This window comes from Trachymyrmex cornetzi, unplaced genomic scaffold (assembly GCF_001594075.2).
Source record: "Trachymyrmex cornetzi isolate Tcor2-1 unplaced genomic scaffold, Tcor1.1 scaffold147, whole genome shotgun sequence".
Classification (NCBI taxonomy): Eukaryota; Metazoa; Arthropoda; class Insecta; order Hymenoptera; family Formicidae; genus Trachymyrmex; species Trachymyrmex cornetzi.
In genome coordinates this window covers 6,765,281-6,788,693 of record NW_017296059.1, presented here as the reverse complement: position 1 = coordinate 6,788,693, position 23,413 = coordinate 6,765,281, and the positions used below count along the sequence as shown (strand labels likewise).

The 23,413-nt window shown below is 30.0% G+C and overlaps 3 protein-coding genes across 3 annotated transcripts in view; 2 read left to right on the top strand and 1 right to left on the bottom strand.

The window, feature by feature from the left end:
- Nucleotides 1-977: 977 nt before the first annotated feature.
- On the top strand, nt 978-2,409 carry LOC108757761 (serine/threonine-protein kinase fray2-like). The gene is made up of 5 exons (XM_018502319.1): nt 978-1,141; nt 1,428-1,559; nt 1,844-1,958; nt 2,125-2,248; nt 2,319-2,409. Exons 1-5 carry the CDS (start codon nt 1,092-1,094, stop codon nt 2,348-2,350), a joined length of 453 nt encoding a protein of 150 aa, XP_018357821.1. The 5' UTR covers nt 978-1,091; the 3' UTR covers nt 2,351-2,409.
- Nucleotides 2,410-5,121: 2,712 nt separating this feature from the next.
- On the bottom strand, nt 5,122-20,568 carry LOC108757602 (uncharacterized). Its single transcript, XM_018502060.1, has 15 exons — nt 20,507-20,568; nt 10,929-11,102; nt 10,607-10,814; nt 9,585-9,720; nt 8,890-9,244; nt 8,548-8,787; nt 8,212-8,426; nt 7,811-8,069; nt 7,210-7,383; nt 6,890-7,094; nt 6,642-6,780; nt 6,218-6,575; nt 5,896-6,129; nt 5,547-5,776; nt 5,122-5,387 (listed from the first exon to the last, which is right to left on the bottom strand). The coding sequence occupies exons 1-15, from the start codon at nt 20,558-20,560 to the stop codon at nt 5,153-5,155; spliced, it is 3,216 nt and encodes a 1,071-aa protein (XP_018357562.1). The 5' UTR covers nt 20,561-20,568; the 3' UTR covers nt 5,122-5,152.
- Nucleotides 20,569-22,695: 2,127 nt separating this feature from the next.
- TSG101 (tumor susceptibility gene 101) overlaps nt 22,696-23,413 on the top strand; it is a 4,279-nt gene continuing 3,561 nt past the window's right edge. Inside the window, exon 1 of the mRNA XM_018502318.1 lies at nt 22,696-22,709. The gene's annotated coding sequence lies outside the window, so the exon portion shown is untranslated. The remainder of the gene's footprint in view (nt 22,710-23,413) is intronic.

The window sequence follows — 23,413 nt, the reverse complement described above, 5'->3', positions numbered from 1 at the left end:
TTGTATAACACAGGTAAGAAAAAATATATATATATATTATTATAAAAGAGTAGTGAAAGTACAAATTGAGAGTAAAGAAAGGAGGAAGAAAAAGATATCTAGAGAGATAAGAATGTATTCAGTAAAGCTAGAAAGTAAAATAATGTAAGTAAAAATTACATTTTATATATTTATTAGAGAAAAAATAATGATTTATGTATTGATGTATATTTTTTGTGGTAATATTCGATATTAAATTAGTGACAACTTTCTACAACATTCCGAAAAATCTATGAATATATATTTTTTATTAATATGAACTTTGTAAATATATATCAAATTTTTTGTTATGAGCGAAATATATCATAGACCTTCGAAATTATTTTTACGATTTTAAACATAATTTTACTTTCTAGATAGAGTATGTATTAAACATACTACCAAAATATATTATGGATATAAAGTTGTTTGAACTACTTATTTAAATATTTTTTAACAAGGAATGTTTTCATTTCTTTTATTGCTTATTGAATATGAATGTGTTCATTACATGTATCTGGAAATTATTTACATTTGACTTTTGAGATTATGTATGAATTGTGCACAACACACAATTAAGTATTTATTTTAAATTTATTAATCTTTTATTTCCAGCGCTATACATGAATATGTGTATTATGGATATAAAGTTGTTTGTCATAGATGTATCCAAGTAGCTAGTTGACGTTATTTATCGTTATTTTAACGTTAAAATCACGTTACCTTGCTACCTGGATTATATATACATATATATGTATCTTATTTTGTTAGTTATTGAATTTAAATTTATTTATTGTCAATATCTGAATATTTTTGTGTATAGTTACATATTTTTTAAATTTGTATTTTTAAGATTATATTTTATATTGAAGTATTTAATATAAATCTTGATAATCTTACAATTTTTTACTTTCCAATTATAAATGTATAACTCATAAATATAAAATCGGTTATTCATGGCTTGATAATTATTTTATTAAGTTTGTAAACAATGATATTGTAGTAATAGTAATTTAATATACATGTTGCTAACAACACATTAACACAGTGATTCTAGCTCGTACAAGTCAGTTATGTGTCGAAGTAATCGAGTAGATAATAATAAAAGGTACAACCGCGACAGGTTAGTCCTAATTTTTTCATTAATGAATAAAGAATTAATAAATTGCTAAATGATAAACGATGAGTCTAAATTTTTACAATAAATGCTATTTGTATGAAATCTTATTATTTTTTAATTTTTAATTTATGTTGCATTCGACAAAGTTATTATTATTGTGGTTTAAACTCCGGAGAAAATCTATCATAACTGAAAGATTAAAGAAATTCAGTAATTTTTATAAGTCTTTATTCCATAAATAATATATGTGCATTATACATAAATAAAGTTAGAGTTTCTTACGTTCCAGAAGGCGACATAGTTCAACAAGGGAAAGCGAAGAGAAAGATAGAGATAGAAATGAAAGAAGAAATAGGAGTTCATTACATTATAGTAGTCATAGTGCATCTTTCACTAGAGATCGGTCGAGATCTCGTTACAGGTACAAAATAAAACTTAATTATTAAGGATCTAAAGAAATGAGAAAAAGAAAGTATAAATAGATACAAGCAATTTAAAAATAAAAGAAAATGTTAAATTCAGAAAAAATAAATTTAATAAATATATATTTTGAGAGTCAGGCATGCATGGCGGACTTGTATATTGTTATAGAATGCAAATTTGTTTATGTTTATACTGAAGTTATTTTAATGAAGTTATAATTTAAATAAAATATGTAAAACTTTTATTGTGTAACGAGAATATAACAGTATTTTTCTCTTTTAGAAGTAGAAGTCGTTCACCAATCAGTGAACGAGGTAGAGAGAGGAAGAGAGACTTTAACGAAATAAGTAAATGTTCTTATTTTTCTTCCTCGAATAGCATCCGTAGCTCCTACATGGTAAGTTCAGCTAATTTTAATGTTCAAAAAAGAAAATAATACTTTTGTTTCAATCAATGTCGAAAAGAATAAAATGTACAGGTTTGAACTGCAGTTACCTGAAGTATTATTGAGCAGTTTATCATATATTTAAGTAACTATTTCTACAAATCGATATTTGTTTTAGCGTTTACCTAGACCTATGCTGATGCCTCGAGTACCGCCACTACCCATGCTTATGCATGTTTTTCCAAGACCAGTACTCCCTATGCCATTTCCACCGATGAATTTATATCATCAACCTTATCTCGGTAAGCTTAATTGCATCACGTAATTAATATATGCGCAGATTGATACAGTACAAATGGATTTAATTAACAGGATTTGTCAATGGCAGAGGAATTCCCTGGTGAAAATAAAACGTAAAGCGAGCGTCAATAAAGTTTTAATCGGAGTGTGAAGCAAGTGTAAGGGGGGAGTAACGTAACAGAAACGTAACCGTTTAAATTACATTATCTTTAAGATATAAAACCTGTAATACATACAAAAAGCTACATAATGTAAATATTACAGATTTGTAATTATGAAAACATTTTCTAGATATTTAAGATTAATTATTTCACTCATTATATACTGATAATATAAAAATAAAATACAAATTAAAGCAGTAATTAATGGCATTCGACATAAATTCTCGAATGACTTACATTTCGATAATATCTCTTGTTACAAAGGTCGTATTCTATGAAAAAATATTTAAGAATATTTTCAGATCTAACAATCGTAAAAATATTTTCATTTTGATATTTAAAATATTATTCCTGCTTTTTTACTAAATTTTTTACTTAACATATTTACATTTGTACATTATATGTATATATACTAAAAAATATATATTAGAAATTTCTCAATGAATTTTAATTAACATGTAAAGGAAGCGTATGGTTATGCACGAAATTAAATGTAATGAATGATATAAATAAAAACTAAATTACAGTAGTCTGAAATGTAATGAACGTGTGTATTGAAATTAATGAACACATTATTATAGAAATTAATTTACACGTTAATGAAAAGTACGAGATCTGTAACTGAAAAGTAATTTACGTTAATGACATGTAAGAAACGTAAACGTATTAAACGTTAAGCGTTAACAGTATTAGGCTTAATTAAAATATTATTAATATTCGTAAATGTAAAAGTACATTAAATTTCATTAATATGTACATTAATAGTTATTTCAATTACGATTAATTAAATGTCATTTATATCCGTAAATTAAAAGTATATTAAATTTCATTACACTTAATTTTTCAGTTATTGTAAACTTAAATCTCATTAACATGTGCATTAATAGTCTTTTCGGTTACAGAGAAATTAAACTTCATTTACCAATGTACATTAAAAGTTAATGAAATTTAAGAACATTTCTAACAGTGTATGTAAAATCGTATATTATATCTAAATATAAGTACACGTACATTTTTTTATGATTACACAAAAAGTAAAACTGTGTTTATCACATCGTGTAAAAGAAAAAATTAATCAAAAAATAAATTCAAAAACGAACAAAAAGGTATGTACGTTTCAAAAAATATATAAAGATATATTTTATGACTTAAACTTAATAAAATAGCATCTTAAAGTTGTATCTTTTCTTTATCCTTGTTAATATATATTGCGAAGATTTTTTTGCATCAGTTAAAGTGGACGGCAGTTCTACTGTTGCTTTCTTTTGTATTCTAAAATAGAAAATATAAAAAATTTTATTAATCATATCCTGAAAATAAATAAATATACAATTTCAGGCAATGTAATTATGAAATAATAGCTTTTCTAATTTTAGTAAAATTAGAACTTCTTCGATCTATAAGTTTTACAGCTCTTGAAGCGTTTTATACGAGAGGCTATACTTCTTCCTCCTCCAAACTCTAATGTTCTATTAGCGAGATAAGCTGATAATGTTTTAATTATTTGATTAATATCACCTTCATAATGTGCGTTTTCCAAACGCTGTTTATACAGATCTATAAAACGTAAAAAACGGAAAAGATGGATAATTAATATATTAAAAAGAGAATATAGCATTTTGCAACAATTAAATATTTACTTCGAACTAACATTAAAAACGCAAGCGGAAACTTTTTCAATCCTGATTTACGATGATAAACCCTGATTAATTTAGCATCATCGTCAAAAACTCCAATAAGAGCGATACACCAGTCATAATCACTTTTCGTTTTTTCATAAATATAATATAATTAATATTCAAAAGTATAATCAAAAGAAGGAACTTTTATGTTAAAAAGAAAATTTCCAGGATAATGCAAATAAAAAAATTACAAAATAAATGCAACTATAATCGCTCTTTTTAGGTGCCGACGATTTAATTCCTTTTGATTATTATTAAAAAACATCTCTAATATTTAAGTGTTACATTTCAACAGAATATTAGAATGATTAATTAAAAAGGACATTATTTCTATTGTTTTGTACATTTTCATTATTTTGTATATCATAGGTACAATTGCGTACATAATTAGATATTGTGACTCAGAGAAGGCTAAAAACTATCCAATCATATATATATATTTATATATCGTATATTTTTTTATTTGCTAGAAATTAAAAGACTATATAAATGATACGCAATAAATTTTAATATTTGCGAAAACTTAAAATCTTACAAAATAAAACTGAAACTATTTTAAAAAATCGATTACAAACTTCAGTTTCTAATTAATACTTTAAAGACTTCTGTATACGCAGTACATAAATATATTTTTTTATTAATTAGAAATTAAAAAATTTTAAAAGATTTATAAATAATACGCAACAAATTTTAATACTTACGTAAACATAAAATTTTACAAAGTAAAATTCAAACAATTCTAAAAAGTCGATTACAAACTTAAGTTGCTAACAAATATTTTAAAACTTCTGTATATGCAGTATAGAGATAAAATGTAGTTAAAAATAAAATTTCATTACAAAAAAACTTAAACTTCTAATACAAAATAATGCATACACTCTCTTCCTCCCACTTCTTCCTCCTTCCCTTCACCCCTTTCTCCGCCGCCCCCTCAATTTTTAAGACATCTTAAGTAAGTGAGCGCGCGTGCGCAGCAGCAAATATATACATACATACATACATACATACATATATATATATATATATATATATATATATATATATAGTGTTCAAGAGTGGTATCTTAACATAAAATCGTAACTGAACCCTTGATGGATTCGTCCGTACTTCGCAACACGAATATCCGCGAACCAAGATAACGACCGAAAAAATCGAAATACTTATCCCCGAATTGATTCTTGACATTAAGTTCTACTTTTGCTGCGTCTCTCAAGAAGTATAGTTTTAGCAGTTCCTTAAATATAGGACAGTACACTATAGCTTTGTCAAACAATCTTATTGCTTCTTCTAGGTTTCTCCTAAATTAAAAAAATGGATTCAGAATACTTTCATTAAAAATTTTCGAATTCAGAATATTTTCATTGAAATAACTTTTTTTATATAAAAGTCACGTATGTGACTACAATAAGTTAATTCAAAAAATTTTAAAGTACAATAAGAAACGATTGGAAACGTACCTTTTTATTTCGATGATCCCTAACGCTTTATATGCAAGACTGCACTTTTCATCTAATTCTATCGCTTTCTTAAAGTATTTCACAGCTTTATCATAATAACCGCTCCAATCAAATTGCAAAAAGGCCCTCTCTAGATAAATTAAAGACATAGATGTGTTCTCCGGATGTTTCTTTATTATTTTAGTAAAATAAATATGAGCTTTTTGGTACTGACGAGTTTCGGACATCATCTAAAATAAATTTAAAATTTTAACAATGAATCGAAATGTAAATGGTAATAATTTTTCTCCTCCTATCTCTTTTTTATTCGAATTATCTTTTTTAAAAAATTATAAGTAGTTTCATATACCTTACAATAATAACGATAACAGATTATACACTCAGGAAGGTTTATAAATTTTTTGAAAACTTTCTCGAAAGCTCTCACAGCCGCTTCGACTAATCTTACATCTTTATTTAACATCGCAATACAATAATCTGTATAGGATTTTTGTATGCATGCCATGTTAAAATTTGGATTGTATTCAAGAGCCTTTTCAAAATCGTGTTTAGCTTTGTTTAGTTTGCCAATGTGCATATATAACTGAAATTACGAAATGTTACATTATTTTATATGTACATTTATATGTATGCGACAAAAATATGCTCAATGCTGCTAATGTGCTTAATACCCGTCCTCTCCGATAGTAAATATCGCTGCAATGCGGATTTATACTAATGGCTAACTCGAAATGCATGAAGGCCATGTTTAGATCACCCATGATAGCCAGACGTAAGTCCGCCATCTTTAACAAGGCGTTTATCTTTACATCATCGGATGCATATTCGATGTTCAGTATACATTCTAAGTCTTGGAATGCAAGATAGTATTTGTCCAAAAATGAATAAAATGTAGCTCGTAATAATAACACCTCGAGTTTAGTTGAAGGTAATATATTAAATTCCGGACTTTCAATAATTTCCGTACACAATGGTATTACGTCATCATATTTCGTATCTTTTAATGCTTGTAGTGGCTTTTTAAAAAATCTAATAACAAACACATTAAAAAGTAAATAATCACATATACAAAAACAGTCTTCTGCCTATACTTACTCTGGAATATTTTTTGGACATCGAAGTTTAGAAAACACTGGATCTTGAGAAAAAGATATAATATAAATTTCGATGGAAGCCTTATCAATTAGCATAAGTAATTTTCTGTTTGCCCAATCATCATGAGCATGTTGTTTCACTAAAAATAATTTCCATTGCAATTAAATTTCTGTTATGTTTCAAATCTTGTTCTAATTTGCCGTGAATAATTTTTACTTAATACAAAGTGCTATCAATATGTAACTCACCAAGCTTTTCGAAGATTATTAGTGCCTTTACGGAATTAGGATTAGAAAACCCTTCGTAAATACACGCGGTAGTCATATCCTTCAAGGCTGCTTCCAAATCCCCCGTTTGCTCTAATACACGTGCCCGACGTAGCAAAGCTTTAATATATTTTGGATTTAGTTCTAACGCTTTTGTACAATCTGCCTTTACGGAACTATATTTTTTCTGAAAATTGCAACAATTGTACAAACAGTAACACATATCACCAACAACTTCGACAATCAATTGAAATCAAATTTTCATGTTAAGCTTATTATGAATATTACAAACATCTTATTACCAATTGCTCATACGCAGCCGCTCTATTTTGATAAAAAGTCGCGAGTTCATCCTTATTCTCCTTGGGACAAATATCGATTGCTTTAGTATATTCAGCAATAGCTTCATTATATTTTCCAGTTTTGAAACATACATTTCCTTCGTTCCTATACTTCTGCGCTCTTTGTAAAGGAGTCTAAAATAAAAGAATTTACTTGTATTAGTCATTAAAGTACTACCTTTTTGATGTTTACGATAAGTTTATAGACATGTATAATACCATTACGGAAGACGCTTCAAGTTATTTTAATGAAGTTCTAAGAGTTAATTTCTATTACTACGAATTTCATGATCTCATCAAATTCAGCAGTGTTTGCAGACAATATATTATTTACTAAAATTTATCGCTCGTGAGAACGATAATCAAGAGAAGTTAATGGTATACATACAGCTATCGCTATCAATGAGGAAATATATACTAAGAAGGAAATTATAAACCTATTACTCAGATATTTTTGGAATCCAATAAGCAGACGCTCATAAGATATACTACGAAGATTATAAATTACGGATAAATGTATTTTTGCAATGAATGGAGAACGCTTTCATAGAAAGCTCTTAACCTTCGATTCAGCTACAGAAAAAGGCACTTTGGATGGCCCATCGCTGTCAATGGGGATACGTTTGTCGGATTCTTGTGCATTTTGAACATCGATAAATTGAGAATATGATCGAAGGAAATGAATAACATGTCCAAATGGATGTTGTATATTAAGATGTCTCTTTATAGCATCTATATTGTATATGTATAACAGTTCCTTGAATGTGCGACAAAATGCTAAAGCCTTATCAGATAATTTTATTGCTTCTTCTATGTTCCCTCTGAAAGAAAAAATGGATTTAAAATAATTTCATTAAAACATCACCATATTCTTTACATAAATCAAACAGATAATTGCAGTTGGTTCACTTTGAAAATTGCAATGTATAATAATTGTAAGAAACAATTATACTGAAAACATACCGTTGTATTTCGATTGTTCTTAACATTTCAATACATCTAAGCCTGCCTCCATTAGAGCACGTCTCCAATTTTAATACTTTGTTCAAGTATTCCACAGTGTTATCAAGATTACAGTTCCACAATGACAGATAAACAATAGCGTAATTTAGATCTTCCTCTATTGCTTTAACAAAATAAGTATCAGCCTTTTGATACTGTTCAGTTTTGGACATTATCTATGATTAAAAATTTCATCAATAAATCACAACATGTACAACATAATACTAATCCTGTATCACTTTTGATTTATTTGTGATTTTATTTCTTTTTTTCAAAATTATAGGTAATTATACCAACCTGAGCATACAAAATACAACAACATACACTTTCAGGAGGATTCGAGTACTTTTCGATATTAAAAGCTTTTTCAACATCTCTTACAGTCATTTCGGCTAAACTTAAATCTCCGTTCAATACTGCAAAATGATAATTTGCATACCATTTCTGCATATGTGCCGCACTGAAGTTTGGATTCAATTCAACGACCTTTTCGAAATCGCGCTTAGCTTCGTCTAGCATTTGAATATCCAAATACGCCTTAAATAACAAAATAAGATTGTTATACACTGCTTCAAAATACGTGGAAACTACATGTGTGCCACAAGAAAAATATGTTCAATGTTTAAGTGTGTAATATACCTGTCCTCTATGATAGTAGATATCGCTACAACTTGGATTTATCATAACGGCTAAATCAAAGTCCTTAAAAATCAAATATCGATTCCCAATTTTTCTATGTAGATTTGCTTTTTTTATCAAGGCGTTTACCCTTACATCATCAAGTGCATCTTCACTAGATAAAATAATTTTAAAATCATGAATCGCAGCAGAATAATCGCTCCGAAATGAGTTAAATGTAGCTCGTAATAACACCACCTCTAGTTTAGAGGAAGGTAATTTATCAAATCTAGGGCTTTCAATGACTTCTGTGCACAACGGTATTATATTATGATATTCCTTGTTTTTTAACGCTTGTAATGGTTTCTTGAAAAATCTAATAACGAACAAATATTAAAAAGTGAATACCACAATTCTACACTGAGAAAAATGGTCTGATTGGATTAAACAGTAACTCTGGTGAAAAATGGACGAATCAGAATTTTTTGGTTATGTCCATTAGAATTCTAGTTGAGATAACTAGAATTCTGATTAATATAATTATTCTGGTAAAAATAAGAATTCTAGTAGATTTTACTAGAAATATAGTATTAACCAGAATTCCGGTTATCTCAACTAGAATTCTAATAAATTTAACTAGAAATTTATGATTCGTCCATTTTCATTATTTTCAACCAGAAATTTTTTTCAGTGTACTAACTTTTGCCTATACTTACTCTGGAATGTTTTCTGGATGTTCAAGTCTAGAAAGTACTGGATCGTTACAGAAAGCTCTAATATAATATATTTCAATGGCATGAGTAGTTAGCATAAAAAAATTTTCGGATGTTACATTTTCCTGGACTTGTTCAACTAAAAATAATTTTGATTATACGTCAATAAATTTCTCTGTTATATTTCAACTCTTATTCTAATTTTTGCTATGAATACTATTTTATTTAATACTAACAAGTAGCTTTACCTTTGTGTCACTCGCCGATTTTATTGAAACTCAGTACATTTGTAGAATTGTTTAAAGTATGCTGCACACTTTTTTTATATCGGCAAAGATGCAGTTTTAAGGATAAAAACGACCCCTTGTATTTATAAATCAGTAATTAATTCGTTGTACTTAAGCTCAAATATTAGAGTTATTTTTTAATCTTATGACCAATTTCTTCACTTCCAGATAAATTGCGGATAACCTTATCCAGGAGACATCTCCATTGTACTCTGGGAGATCTTTCTTGGATAGTTATCGAGAGGTGTAGAAGAAATTGGGTATTAGAGATACAACAAAAGGTTTTTATATTGCTGAAAGAAAATTCAATATTGGAATTATAAAAATCAAAATGGCGGATCCAATTAATTTTTTAATTTTTGATCGTGTCTCAAAACCTTTGCCACATCCCCAAGGCTCGGTTGCACCAACATTACAATGACTATAAGTGAGGCTTAAAATTCTCTCTATTTTACCCTCTCTTTCGGCTTTAAAAGGAGATACAGTTTTTAGTCTCGCTTAATGTCGAAGTAACGTTGATGCAACCGAGCTTAAGACACAAAAAACTCTAATACCTGAGTTTAAGTGTGCGAAGAATTGATTATTTCTTTTCAGAGGTCATTTTCCTTCTTAAAACTGTACCTTTGACGATATAAAAAAAGCGTCGAATATTTTTTACTACATAAATCTACCAAATTTCAATAAAATTGATGAGTGTTACAAACGTTTACTTGTAAGCGCTTTTAATATGTAACTCACGAAGCTTTTCTAAGATTATTTCTGCCTTTAAAAGGGAAGCTTGATCGGAAAAGTTTTTGTGAATACAGGCAGTAGTCATATCCTTAAAAGCGGCCTCCAAATCCCCTGTTTGCTCCAATACACGTGCCCGACGTAGCAAAGCTTTAATATATTCTGGATTTAGTTCTAACGCTTTTGTACAATCTGCCTTTACGGAACTATATTTTTTCTGAAAATTACAACAATTGTACACACAGTGACACATATCACCAACAACTTCGACAATCAATTGAATCAAATTTTCATGTTAAGCTTATTATGACTAATACAAATATCTTAATACCAATTGCTCATACGCAGCCGCTCTATTTTGATAAAAAGTCGCGAGTTCATCCTTATTCTCCTTGGGACAAATATCGATTGCTTTAGTATATTCAGCAATAGCTTCATTATATTTTCCAGTTTTGAAACATACATTTCCTTCGTTCCTATACTTCTGCGCTCTTTGTAAAGGAGTCTAAAATAAAAGAATTTACTTGTATTAGTCATTAAAGTACTACCTTTTTGATGTTTACGATAAGTTTATAGACATGTATAATACCATTACGGAAGACGCTTCAAGTTATTTTAATGAAGTTCTAAGAGTTAATTTCTATTACTACGAATTTCATGATCTCATCAAATTCAGCAGTGTTTGCAGACAATATATTATTTACTAAAATTTATCGCTCGTGAGAACGATAATCAAGAGAAGTTAATGGTATACATACAGCTATCGCTATCAATGAGGAAATATATACTAAGAAGGAAATTATAAACCTATTACTCAGATATTTTTGGAATCCAATAAGCAGACGCTCATAAGATATACTACGAAGATTATAAATTACGGATAAATGTATTTTTGCAATGAATGGAGAACGCTTTCATAGAAAGCTCTTAACCTTCGATTCAGCTACAGAAAAAGGCACTTTGGATGGCCCATCGCTGTCAATGGGGATACGTTTGTCGGATTCTTGTGCATTTTGAACATCGATAAATTGAGAATATGATCGAAGGAAATGAATAACATGTCCAAATGGATGTTGTATATTAAGATGTCTCTTTATAGCGTCTACACTGTATATGTGTAACAGTTCCTTGAATGTGCGACAAAATGCTAAAGCCTTACTAGATAATTTTATTGCTTCTTCTATGTTCCCTCTGCAAGAAAAAATCGATTCAAAATAATTTCATTAAACATCACCATATTCTTTACGTAAATCAAACACATAATTGCAATTGGTTTATTTTGAGAATTGCAACGTACAATAATTGTAAGAAACAATTATATTGAAAACATACCGTTGTATTTCGATTGTTCTTAACATTTCAATACATCTAAGCTTGCCTCCATTAGAGCATGTCTCCAATTTTAATATTTTGTTCAAGTATTTCACAGTGTTATCAAGATTACAGTTCCAAAAAAGCAGATAAACAATAGCGTAATCTGGATCTTTCTCTATTGCTTTAACAAAATAAGTATCAGCCTTTTGATACTGTTCAGTTTTGGACATTATCTATGATTAAAAATTTCATCAATAAATCACAACATGTACAACATAATACTAATCCTGTATCACTTTTGATTTATTTGTGATTTTATTTCTTTTTTTCAAAATTATAGGTAATTATACCAACCTGAGCATACAAAATACAACAACATACACTTTCAGGAGGATTCGAGTACCTTTCGATATTAAAAGCTTTTTCAACATCTCTTACAGTCATTTCGGCTAAACTTAAATCTCTGTTCAATACTGCAAAATGATAATTTGCATACCATTTCTGCATATGTGCCGCACTGAAGTTTGGATTCAATTCAACGACCTTTTCGAAATCGCGCTTAGCTTCGTCTAGCATTTGAATATCCAAATACGCCTTAAATAACAAAATAAGATTGTTTATACACTGCTTCAAAATACGTGGAAACTACATGTGTGCCACAAGAAAAATATGTTCAATGTTTAAGTGTGTAATATACCTGTCCTCTATGATAGTAGATATCGCTACAACTTGGATTTATCATAACGGCTAAATCAAAGTCCTTAAAAATCAAATATCGATTCCCAATTTTTCTATGTAGATTTGCTTTTTTTATCAAGGCGTTTACCCTTACATCATCAAGTGCATCTTCACTAGATAAAATAATTTTAAAATCATGAATCGCAGCAGAATAATCGCTCCGAAATGAGTTAAATGTAGCTCGTAATAACACCACCTCTAGTTTAGAGGAAGGTAATTTATCAAATCCAGGGCTTTCAATGATTTCTGTGCACAGCGGTATTATATTATGATACTCCTTGTTTTTTAACGCTTGTAATGGTTTCTTGAAAAATCTAATAACGAACAAAAATTAAAAATTGAATATCACATTTCTACTAAATTTTGCGTATACTTACTCTGGAATGTTTTCTTGATGTTCAAGTCTAGAAAGTACTGGATCGTTAGAGAAAGCTCTAATATAATATATTTCGATGGCATGAGCAGTTAGCATAAAAAAGTTTTCATGTGTCGCGTTTTCCTGGACTTGTTTCACTAAAAATAATTTTGATTATACGTCATTAAATTTTTCTGTTATATTTCAATTCTTATTCTAGTTTTTTGCTATGAATACTATTTTATTTAATACTAATCAGTAACCTTACCTTTGTGTCAACTCGCCGATTTTATTGAACCTCAGTACATTTGTAGAATAATTCAAAATATTAGACAAACATTTTTTTATATCGGCAAAGTTGCAGTTTTATTGGTAAAAACGACCCCTTGTATTTATAAATCAGTAATTAATTCGTTGTACTTAAGCTCAAATATTAGAGTTATTTTTTAATCTTATGACCAATTCTTCACTTCCAGATAAATTGCGGATAACCCTATCCAGGAGACATCTCCATTGTACTCTAGGAGATCTCGCTTGGATAAAGTTATTTAGAGGTGTAGGAGAAATTGGGCATTAGATACAACAAAAGGTTTTTATATTGCTGGAAGAAAATTCAATATTGGAATTATAAAAATCAAAATGGCGGATCCAATTATTTTTTAAATTTTTGGTCGTGTCTCAAAACCTTTGCCACATCTCCAAGACTCAGTTGCACCAACGTTACGTTGACTTTAAGCGAGGCTTAAAATTCTCTCTATTTTTCCCTCTCTTTCGGCTTTAAAACGAGATATAGTTTTAAGTCTTGCTTAATGTCGAAGTAACGTTGATGCAACCGGGCTTAAGACACAAAAAAACTCAGGTTAATACCTGAGTTTAAGTGCAAAGAATTGATTACTTCTTTACAACAAATACAAAGGGTCATTTTCATCCTTAAAACTGTACCTTTGACGATATAAAAAAAGCGTCCAATATTTTTTACTACTCCATAAATCTGTAAAATTTCAATAAAATGTACGAGTGATACAAAAGTTTACTTGTAAGCGCTTTTAATATGTAACTCACGAAGCTTTTCTAAGATTATTTCTGCCTTCAAAAGGGAAGCTTGATCGGAAAAGTTTTTGTGAATACAGGCAGTAGTCATATCCTTAAAGGCGGCCTCCAAATCCCCTGTTTGCTCCAATACACGTGCCCGACGTAGCAAAGCTTTAATATATTCTGGATTTAGTTCTAACGCTTTTGTACAATCTGCCTTTACGGAAATATATTTTTTCTGAAAATGGCAACAATTGTACACACAGTGACACATATCACCAACAACTTCGACAATCAATTGAAATCAAATTTTCATGTTAAGCTTATTATGAATATTACAAACATCTTATTACCAATTGCTCATACGCAGCCGCTCTATTCTGATAAAAAGTCGCGAGTTCATTCTTATTCTCCTTGGGACAAATGTCGATTGCTTTAGTATATTCAGTAATGGCTTCATTATATTTTTTCGTTTTGAAATATACATTTCCTTCGTTCTTATACTTCTGCGCTCTTTGTAAAGAAGTCTAAAATAAAAGAATTTACTTGCATTTATCATTAAAGTACTACCTTTTTGATAAATTCATAGGCATATAATGCCATTATGGAAGGCGCTTCAAGTTATTTCATTGAAATTCTAAGAGACAAATCTATAAACTATGCATTTCAAAATCTCATCAAGTTCAACAATGTTTGCACACAATATATTATTTACTGAAGATTGTTTTTCGTGATAACGATATTTTGAGATACTGATGGTATATAACTATAGCTATCAATTAACAAATACATTAAAAAAAGGAAATTATAAATCTATCATTTTGGTATGTTTGGGATCCAAGAAACGGACGTTCATAATCGTAAGATACAAGAAGATTTATCAGAAATTCAAAATCCTCTTGGATTGTGAATTTTGAATAAGTGCATTTTTGCAGTCAATAGAAAACGCTTCCATATAAGGCACGCTGTCTCAACCTCCGACTCGGCTGCAGGAGAAAGCACTTTGGATGGTCCATCGCTGTCAATGGGGATATGTTTGTCGGATTCCTCCGCATTTTGTATACCGATGAATCGAGAGTATGATCGAAGGAAACGAATAATAAGTGCACATCGATTCTTTACATCAAAAACGCATATAGGGTTAATACTGTACATGTATAGCAGTTCCTCGAATGTATGACAGAATGCTAAAGCCTTATCAGATAAATTTATTGCTTCCTCTATGTTCCCCCTGAAAGAAAAAATGGTTCCTTTTAAAAATTGCAACGTACAATAATTGTAAGAAACAATTATATTGAAAACATACCGTTCTATTTCGATCAATCTTAATATTTTAATACACAGAGTCTTGCCTGCAACAGAGCATGTATCCAATTTTATTGCTTTGTTGAAGTATTTCTCGATGTCCTTAACATCACAGTTCCACAATAGCAGATAACTAATAGCGTAATCCGGATCTTTTTCTATTGCTTTGACAAAATAAATATGAGCCTTTTGATACTGTTGAGTTCTGAGCATCATCTATAAAGATTGAAAATTTCACGAATAAATCAAAATGTGTACGACATAACATTAATGCTTTATCACTTTCATTTTTTTCATAATTTTAATTTTTTCTTCCAAAATTATAGATAATTATACGTACCAGAGCATATAAAACATAACAACATACACATTCAAGAGAATTTGAGTACTTGTCGATAGCTTTCTCAACGTCTCTCACAGTAATTTCGGCTAAACATATATTTCCATTCAACAATGCAAAATGATAATTTGCATACCATTTTTGCATGTGTGCCATGCTGAAGTTTGGATTCAATTCAACGGACTTTTCAAAATCGCGCTTAGCGCAGCCTAGCTTCTGTATGTTCATATATGCCTTAAATGATAAAATAGTATGTTACACTGCTTCGTAATATGTTATGACTCTATATACATGTATACGATAAGAAAATATAGTCAATGTGTAAGTTCGTAATATACCAGTCCTCTATGATAGTAGATATCACTACAACTTGGATTTATGGTAAGGGCTAATTCAAAGATCTTGAAAGCCATTTCTGAAGACCCAATTACCATGTACACCCGTGCTTTTTTTATCAAGGCGTTTACCCTTATGTCATCACATACATCTTCGCTAAACAAAATAACATCAAGATCGTGGATTGCAGCACTGTAACGTTGCCAAATTAAGTAAAATGTAGATCGTAATAACAGCACCTCTAGTTTAGAGGGAGGTAATGTATAAAATTTGGGACTTTCAATAATTTCTGTGCACATCGATATTATATTATGGTACTCTCTATTTTTTAACGCTTGTAATGGTTTCTTGAAAAATCTGGTAACAAACGCATTAAAAATTAAACGTCATAATTACACAAAAACAATTTTTTGCCTATACTTACTTTGGAATGTTTTCTGGATATTCAAGTCTAGAAAGTATTGGATCTCTAGAGAAGATTCTAATATGATCTATTTCGATTAAATGCGTAGGCAGAAAAAATACTTTGTTTGTCGATTCCTTCAGGAAATGCTGTTTCACTAAAAATAATTTTAATTTGTAAGTCATAAAATTTCTTTGCATTATTTTTCAATTCTTATTCTAGTTTATCGTTGATAGTATTTAGTACTAATGCTTTTAATGTGTAACTCACCAAGCTTATCCAAGACTATTTCCGCCTTTAAAAGGAAAGCTTGATCAGAAAAGTTTGCGTGAATGCAGGCAGTAGTGATATCTTTCAAAGCGGCTTCCAAATCCCCTTGTTGCTCCAAAGTACGTGCTCGACAAAGCAAAGCTTTCGTGTATTTTGGATTCAATTCTAACGCTTTTGTACAATCTGCCTTCACACTATTATATTTTTTCTGCAAATTGCAATTACAGTTGCGTCTTATAAATAGACACTTATACCACATTAATTTAATCAATAAATTTAAATAAATTTTCATGTTATGCTTCTATTAGCAGTATCATCAATTTCATTACCAATTGCTTATACGTAGTCGCTCTGTTGTAATAAAAAATCGCGAGATCATCCACGTTCTCTTTTGGACAAATGTCAATTGCTTTATTATATTGAACAATGGCTTCATTATATTTTCCCATTGAAAAATGTACATTTCCTGCATTCTTATATTTTTGAGCTTTCTGTAAAGGAGTCTACAACAAAAGTTTGCTTGTATTGCAAGAGTGCTACCTCTTATTTCTTTTGCAGTTTATGATAATTTTATAATGTCTATGATAATTTAAGAATATCTATAGGGTAACTACTAAGTACTCTAAAAGACTTTAAGATGCGATTTCTTACATAAATTCAAAACGGAAATTCCAAATGAGCATATAACCGAAAAGGTTTTGTTGCAAAGATATATATGATGTTAGAATTGAAGGAAAAATTTCGTTTTTTCCACATATTACGAAAACAACTCGAGTTACATACTTTAAACACATACGCAAAGTTTCTCAAATCATCAAAAAATAACGAAAATAATTTTTAAAACTTCGGAAAAAAACGAATTTTTTCTTCAAAACTTTGATATTATATCTCTAAACTAAATAGTTTTGTATGTATAGTCATGTTTTCGTCCTGAATTTATGTGAGGAATTTTTCCTTAAAATCTGTTAGAATACTTAGTAGCCACCCTGTGCAATGCCATTGTGGAACATATTACGGATTAAAATTCATTGAAGTTCTAAGATTCGAGAGACAAATATAAAGAAGCTGTACGTTTCGCAGGTTCTCCGCGTCCAGATCCATTACAAAGTTCGACAAAAAATTATTTCTTTCGAAGCCTGGAACGGGACAAGTCATTTCCTGTAGTTTTATGAATTCAGAATATGAATCCGGTTTCCTAATTGCTCTATCATGTTACAGTTTTGAGAAATTTGCATGTTAAAGTTGCAAAGAAGAGCTATTTTCGGGTACTTTATCAAAAAATTATGAGTACAATATGTAACATATTAGAGAAGTTTTATTGCGATCAAAATAAAATGCATTCTTAGAATTTTTAGTCCTCAAAAGGATTTGTAGTGTCGGTTATTGATACTCATAATTAAATATAAAATTTGTTATCAAAATATGCCTGTCAATACGGTCATTAACAATTTACCAAAAAACTTCCTATTATATTTGTTCAAATTTAAGGATTTCTTAGACCGTTAAATATAAATCCGATATCATAATTGCCAAATTCAAAATTATGTATTCAATATGACGGATGAAACATAGTATTATGAAAATTTTTACGTATACAAGTTTTTATAATTTTAAATCTTTCGATTTTGATATCAGGCTTTAACCCCCTCCCCCCCCAAAATCCCTTAAGTTCAAATAAGAATAATTAAAAGCTATTTGATAAATCGTCAATGATTTAATTCATAGTTTTCATTTCACAACAAACTATTACGAAAATGGACTATTAGTGAAACTATTTGATTATTCAGTCGCACTTTTTCTGCGAACTATTGAGAAGAGCTACTATTAGATTATTGGGAAAACTATTTAAATAATTATTTAAAAAATTAATTAATTCAGTGTTACTGCTAAAATAAATATTAGTATTTAGCATCATATTACAGAATATACACGACAAAATTATGATAAAAAAAAGGTTTTCTCTCGAAATCGGTATTTAATTTCACGATGCTCTGTCACCCATCCAAAGCTGTACTTCATCTAGACTTGCCTGACTTCTACGATCGTATGAAAATTGCCTCTTCGATGATCCACGAATCCTGAATATTTATAAATGTATAACTGTGACACATCTGGTCAATGAATATTGTCAAAAAGCTCACGTATATTCAAGATACACACACACGCACGCACGCACGCACGCACGCACGCACGTACGTGGATATTTTATTTCATAAACGAATCTAAAAAATTTTAGTTTAATTTGTCCAACGAATAATTTGACTACAAGGATGATTATTGCAAACTTTGATTACTGATGATTATTGCAAACTTTGATTACTGATGATTATTGCAAACTTTGATTACTGATATGGCATTATAGTCTCTTGATTATAGGCTTAATGAATTAAAATTAGGCACAATTTATTTAAATAGTCATTATTGTGGATAGTTCTAACTACTGAAAGCCGTAATATAATCATTTATATACATAATTATTAAAATAGTGCGCTGTAGTGATCATTATAGATAATCTAAATCTGATTAAAAAATCAATAATCACTCAGTCAAAAACTATTGAGGAACGATTATTTTAATAATTTGATTAGGGAATCAATAATCTCACTCCGTCAAAAGCTATTGGGAAATGATTATTGCACATAATCCAACTAGTGGAATCAATAATAATTACTTCGTTAAAAACTATTGAGGAGTGGTTATTGTGAACAACCCGATTATTGGATAATAAATACTCACTATTAAAAAGCGAATAATTACTATTAAAATCCAATAGTGATTATTTTCCAATAGTTCATTTCCGTAAGAGAACTCCGTATTTTATCATAAATATCTCATTAACCATAACTGACACTAAATTTTGATAAATATCTCATTAATTCATAACTGACATTAAAAATTCCCCTTCAGGAGGAAAAATCCTAGGACGCATTTTATTTTGATCGTAATAAAACTTCAACACCTCACATATCATTACAATATATGAGGTACTTCAAAATAAATAACCCTTTTTCAAATTTAACTAGCAATTTCTCAAAACTATACCGTGGTAGAACAATTTGGAAACTAGATTCGCATTTAGCGTCCAAAAAAACTAACCGAAATATCTGGTGCCATTTGGATTTTTTTTGTAGAACAGTTATTAGAATGTTATAACATTTTGTGAATATTGCATTTTACTTCTTCAGAACAAGGAGTCCGATACTGAAGTGAATTGCAATGTTCACGCAACGTTTGCATTTTAACAATGGATCTGGCACAGAGACAACCCGCGAAAAATACAGCTTCCATAAATACCCATGGAAGCGTTAAAAGCATAAAACAAATATATGCTGTAAGTCTCAACTACTACAAAGTTTATCGATTAGGAAAATCCATTATCGTATATAGACTATGTATTTTATAATCCCATTATTACAATAAGTATTCAGCTATACTTGCAGACATTATCTATTGAAACTTATCTCTCATGATAACGGCATCTAAACATATCAAATGACACCATGGCTGCGTTCAGCACTCAACAGTTTTGCAACCGTTTTGTGATTCTTCGCTGAGATAGGACTATTCTTTTAAATCTAAAAGTATAATCCAATCAGCGCGACGAATAAAACGGTTGCAAAACTGCTGAGTCTGCTGAACGCAGCCAATATGTTTACCAATGATACAGAGGAAGCAAATAAATTCATGACTGTGATGTTTTAAAATCTAAAAGGTAGCATAAAATGCAACATTGAGAAAAATATTTTTTTTTTTATTTTAAGTAAATGGATTTTCACTATCTAGTCGGTATTTCCAGATTAGGCAAATGATCTCAACCTCCATCTCAGCCACAGGAGAAGACACTTTGGGTGGCTGATCACTATGTTTCATTCCAGTAGATCTCCCTTTTCTTCTACGCGTCATCTAAAAATACATTGATACAAACTTTGTGTTCACTTACCGTTTGATTTCTTTTTGCAATAAAAAAGATGAAAAGTGATCATAAACACTTTTGAATATTAATAACTTAATAATTTATTTATTACTGTATAACTATACATAAATTTTAATATCTTACTAATAATTTTTCTGTTTTTCTTAATATAAACCCTTTTATCCTATAGATTTTTAATAATTACTTTGATCAATACTGCAGAAACTTATTGATTAAATCAATATTAACTGAATTCCAGATTAGTTTTTTAAAATGTGTTAAAGAATAACCATATATTCTTTTTTCTCTGTACCTTCTGTTTTAAGCAACAGACTCAGATTTCAGACTCAGATTTAAGATTCAAACAAAATAATCTATCAGAACTCTTGAAGATTTTAAACATGTTTCCTTTCCATCACAATTTCAAATCAAAATACATATCAGTAACAGACTCCGTACAATGATTTAAGAATCTGTATTATCATATATGCATCACATACAATTCTACAATTCATAAAATAATTAAAATTCAGTTTTAAAGATAAACGGATTAAAAAATTTAAAACAGAGCAATTTTTTGATCAAAAGAAGGAATTTTTAATATTAAAAAGAGATATAAATTTTCTGGATGATGCAAATAAAAAAATTAAAAAATAAATGCAACTGTATAGTCACTTCTTATAGCTGTGGATAATCTGATTCTTTTTAACATCATTATTAACAAATATATTAAATATATTTGTTAATAATGATGTTAAAAAGTGTTGTGTTTCAATGAAATACTATAGAATGATTCAGGACAAAAAGATGACATAGACAGACGTTTTTAATTTAAATATGATGGTGTGTTTAATCTAGGAGTCCAAAGTTGCAGCAAGCAATAACTGTGGACATAGAATATGAACCTAGATAAAGTGCATCCATGAAAATAATGATGCAAGAATGTAGGAAAAGCGAAATATTTGTTTTTCAAAAAAGACATAAGTGTAACACAATGGATCATTATAAAAACCCTGAGTATTGCATCATATCTTCTATCATATTTTTCTTCTTATATCCGTGTAATGGTTCTTCTACTGCATTTTACTATTTGTAACTTGTCAGTTCATAAGAGGTCTAATTTCCACCGAAGCATTTAATGTTACATAGAATTAAATTTATAAGTCGAAGACGTATTTAACTGTGCTTTTATTTCATTCCAGCTTCTATCCGATAAATCTTTAGTTTTAATGGAAACAATTCTGTAAATTTGATCTGATGAAGTGGAATAAAATTAGTAAGGATTTCGGTGAAAACTATATACCATGAGATTATAACGAACGGCAAGTAACGCTTTCTACACATGCACTTATTTCTTTACTATATAGCACCTGCCTTCCGAGAAAAAAAATCTTTAGAAGTCAATACGACCAAATTTCATCAATTCTTCTTCTTCTTCTATATATAATTGGCCCGGGCCTTCGCCAATGAGGTGAGCTTGGCCAGTCTTGTCAAAATAATAATGTAATGCAAAGCACAGTTGAAGCCGGAAACGCTTTTCAAAAAATTAATGAGATGATGCAATACCCGAAGCAAGCCAGACGAGCGTCCGTCCTACTCGAGCGGTCATGCTAGACTCTAAAATTTCATCAATGTTTCAAGTCTGTCACTAGTATTGTTCGTTTTATCTCTCGGAAGCGACCCCGAGCAGCTCTCGAGAAACAAAACAAACAATGCTTTTCGAAAATTTTAGATGATGCAACACTTGCGACTAAAGAGAGCACGTCCGGGGTCGCCCAAGTGGTCTTTCGAAACTTGCGCGTGATTATGCACAAATATACACTACCTTGATATTGTTGAATACGTTTGAGTCTGTCGGGCACAAATTCCCCTTTTCCGTGAAAATGGTTCACGCGTAACAAAACTTTCACGATGAAATTATAAAGTACTCAGGCCGATCAATCAAACGACATGCGTCGTCTCTACTCTCATTCTTCTGCGTCGTAATCGTATTAACTGATCGGTATATAATGACAAAGGCAACCTTGTATAAAATATGACGATGTTCCTAGAATCCCCTTCTTCCTCTTTATCGCCAGGCAGAAAAATTCTTTCGATTAATAACAAGTAGGGAATTCCCGACAGCCATTGTAGTACAATGCAGTACAATGGAAACATTGGTCGCGTTCAGAAGACTCACTGTTGTGGAGCGGATCCGTGAGCGTTCGCTGTTATTGGATGATCTAAAAGAATACACCAATAGCAGCGAGTGCTCACGGATCTGCTCCACAACAGTTGAGTCTGCTGAACGCGACCATTGAGCGAGTTTTTTAATTCATCGATTAATCAATCGCACTGTGCGCAAATGTAATTTTGTTCCATAAAAGCTGCATTTGTGCATAATGCAATTGATCAATCGATGAATTAAAAAACTTGCCCAATATTTATATCATCGACAAAATACTATTAATGATCGCTAATCCTGGGCAAATTTTCGTCCATACAAAAAGAGCCAGGAAGAACTCTGACATTATCGACAATAATGATATAATTGATATAAATTTGCGATTATTAACATAAATATTTGGCTAATACATTTTTAAATTCATGATTTTTTATTACATAAATGCTCCATAAATAAATATGCATACTTGTAAAGCTATAATATCCTATATATTGCTGAAAAATTACAATTTTTTCTCTGCACTTATTATCTAAATTGATAATCTAACTTTAATGCTGATTCTATAATGAGTTGGCACTGTTGGCAGTCGGAAGTCTTGTGCTGGATTCACACTGCATCCGATTTGCGTCGTACGACGCCCTGCAAC

Coding starts and splice junctions, on each gene's coding strand:
- LOC108757761 (XM_018502319.1), top strand. CDS start 1,092: ATGTGTCGAAGTAATCGAGTAGATAATAATAAAAGGTACAACCGCGAC. Junction 1,560..1,843: donor CGGTCGAGATCTCGTTACAG/GTACAAAATAAA, acceptor TTTCTCTTTTAG/AAGTAGAAGTCGTTCACCAA. Junction 1,959..2,124: donor GCATCCGTAGCTCCTACATG/GTAAGTTCAGCT, acceptor TATTTGTTTTAG/CGTTTACCTAGACCTATGCT.
- LOC108757602 (XM_018502060.1), bottom strand. CDS start 20,560: ATGAAACATAGTGATCAGCCACCCAAAGTGTCTTCTCCTGTGGCTGAG. Junction 7,384..7,810: donor TTTCTGTAGCTGAATCGAAG/GTTAAGAGCTTT, acceptor CTTTTATTTTAG/ACTCCTTTACAAAGAGCGCA. Junction 6,576..6,641: donor TGTCCAAAAAATATTCCAGA/GTAAGTATAGGC, acceptor GTTTGTTATTAG/ATTTTTTAAAAAGCCACTAC.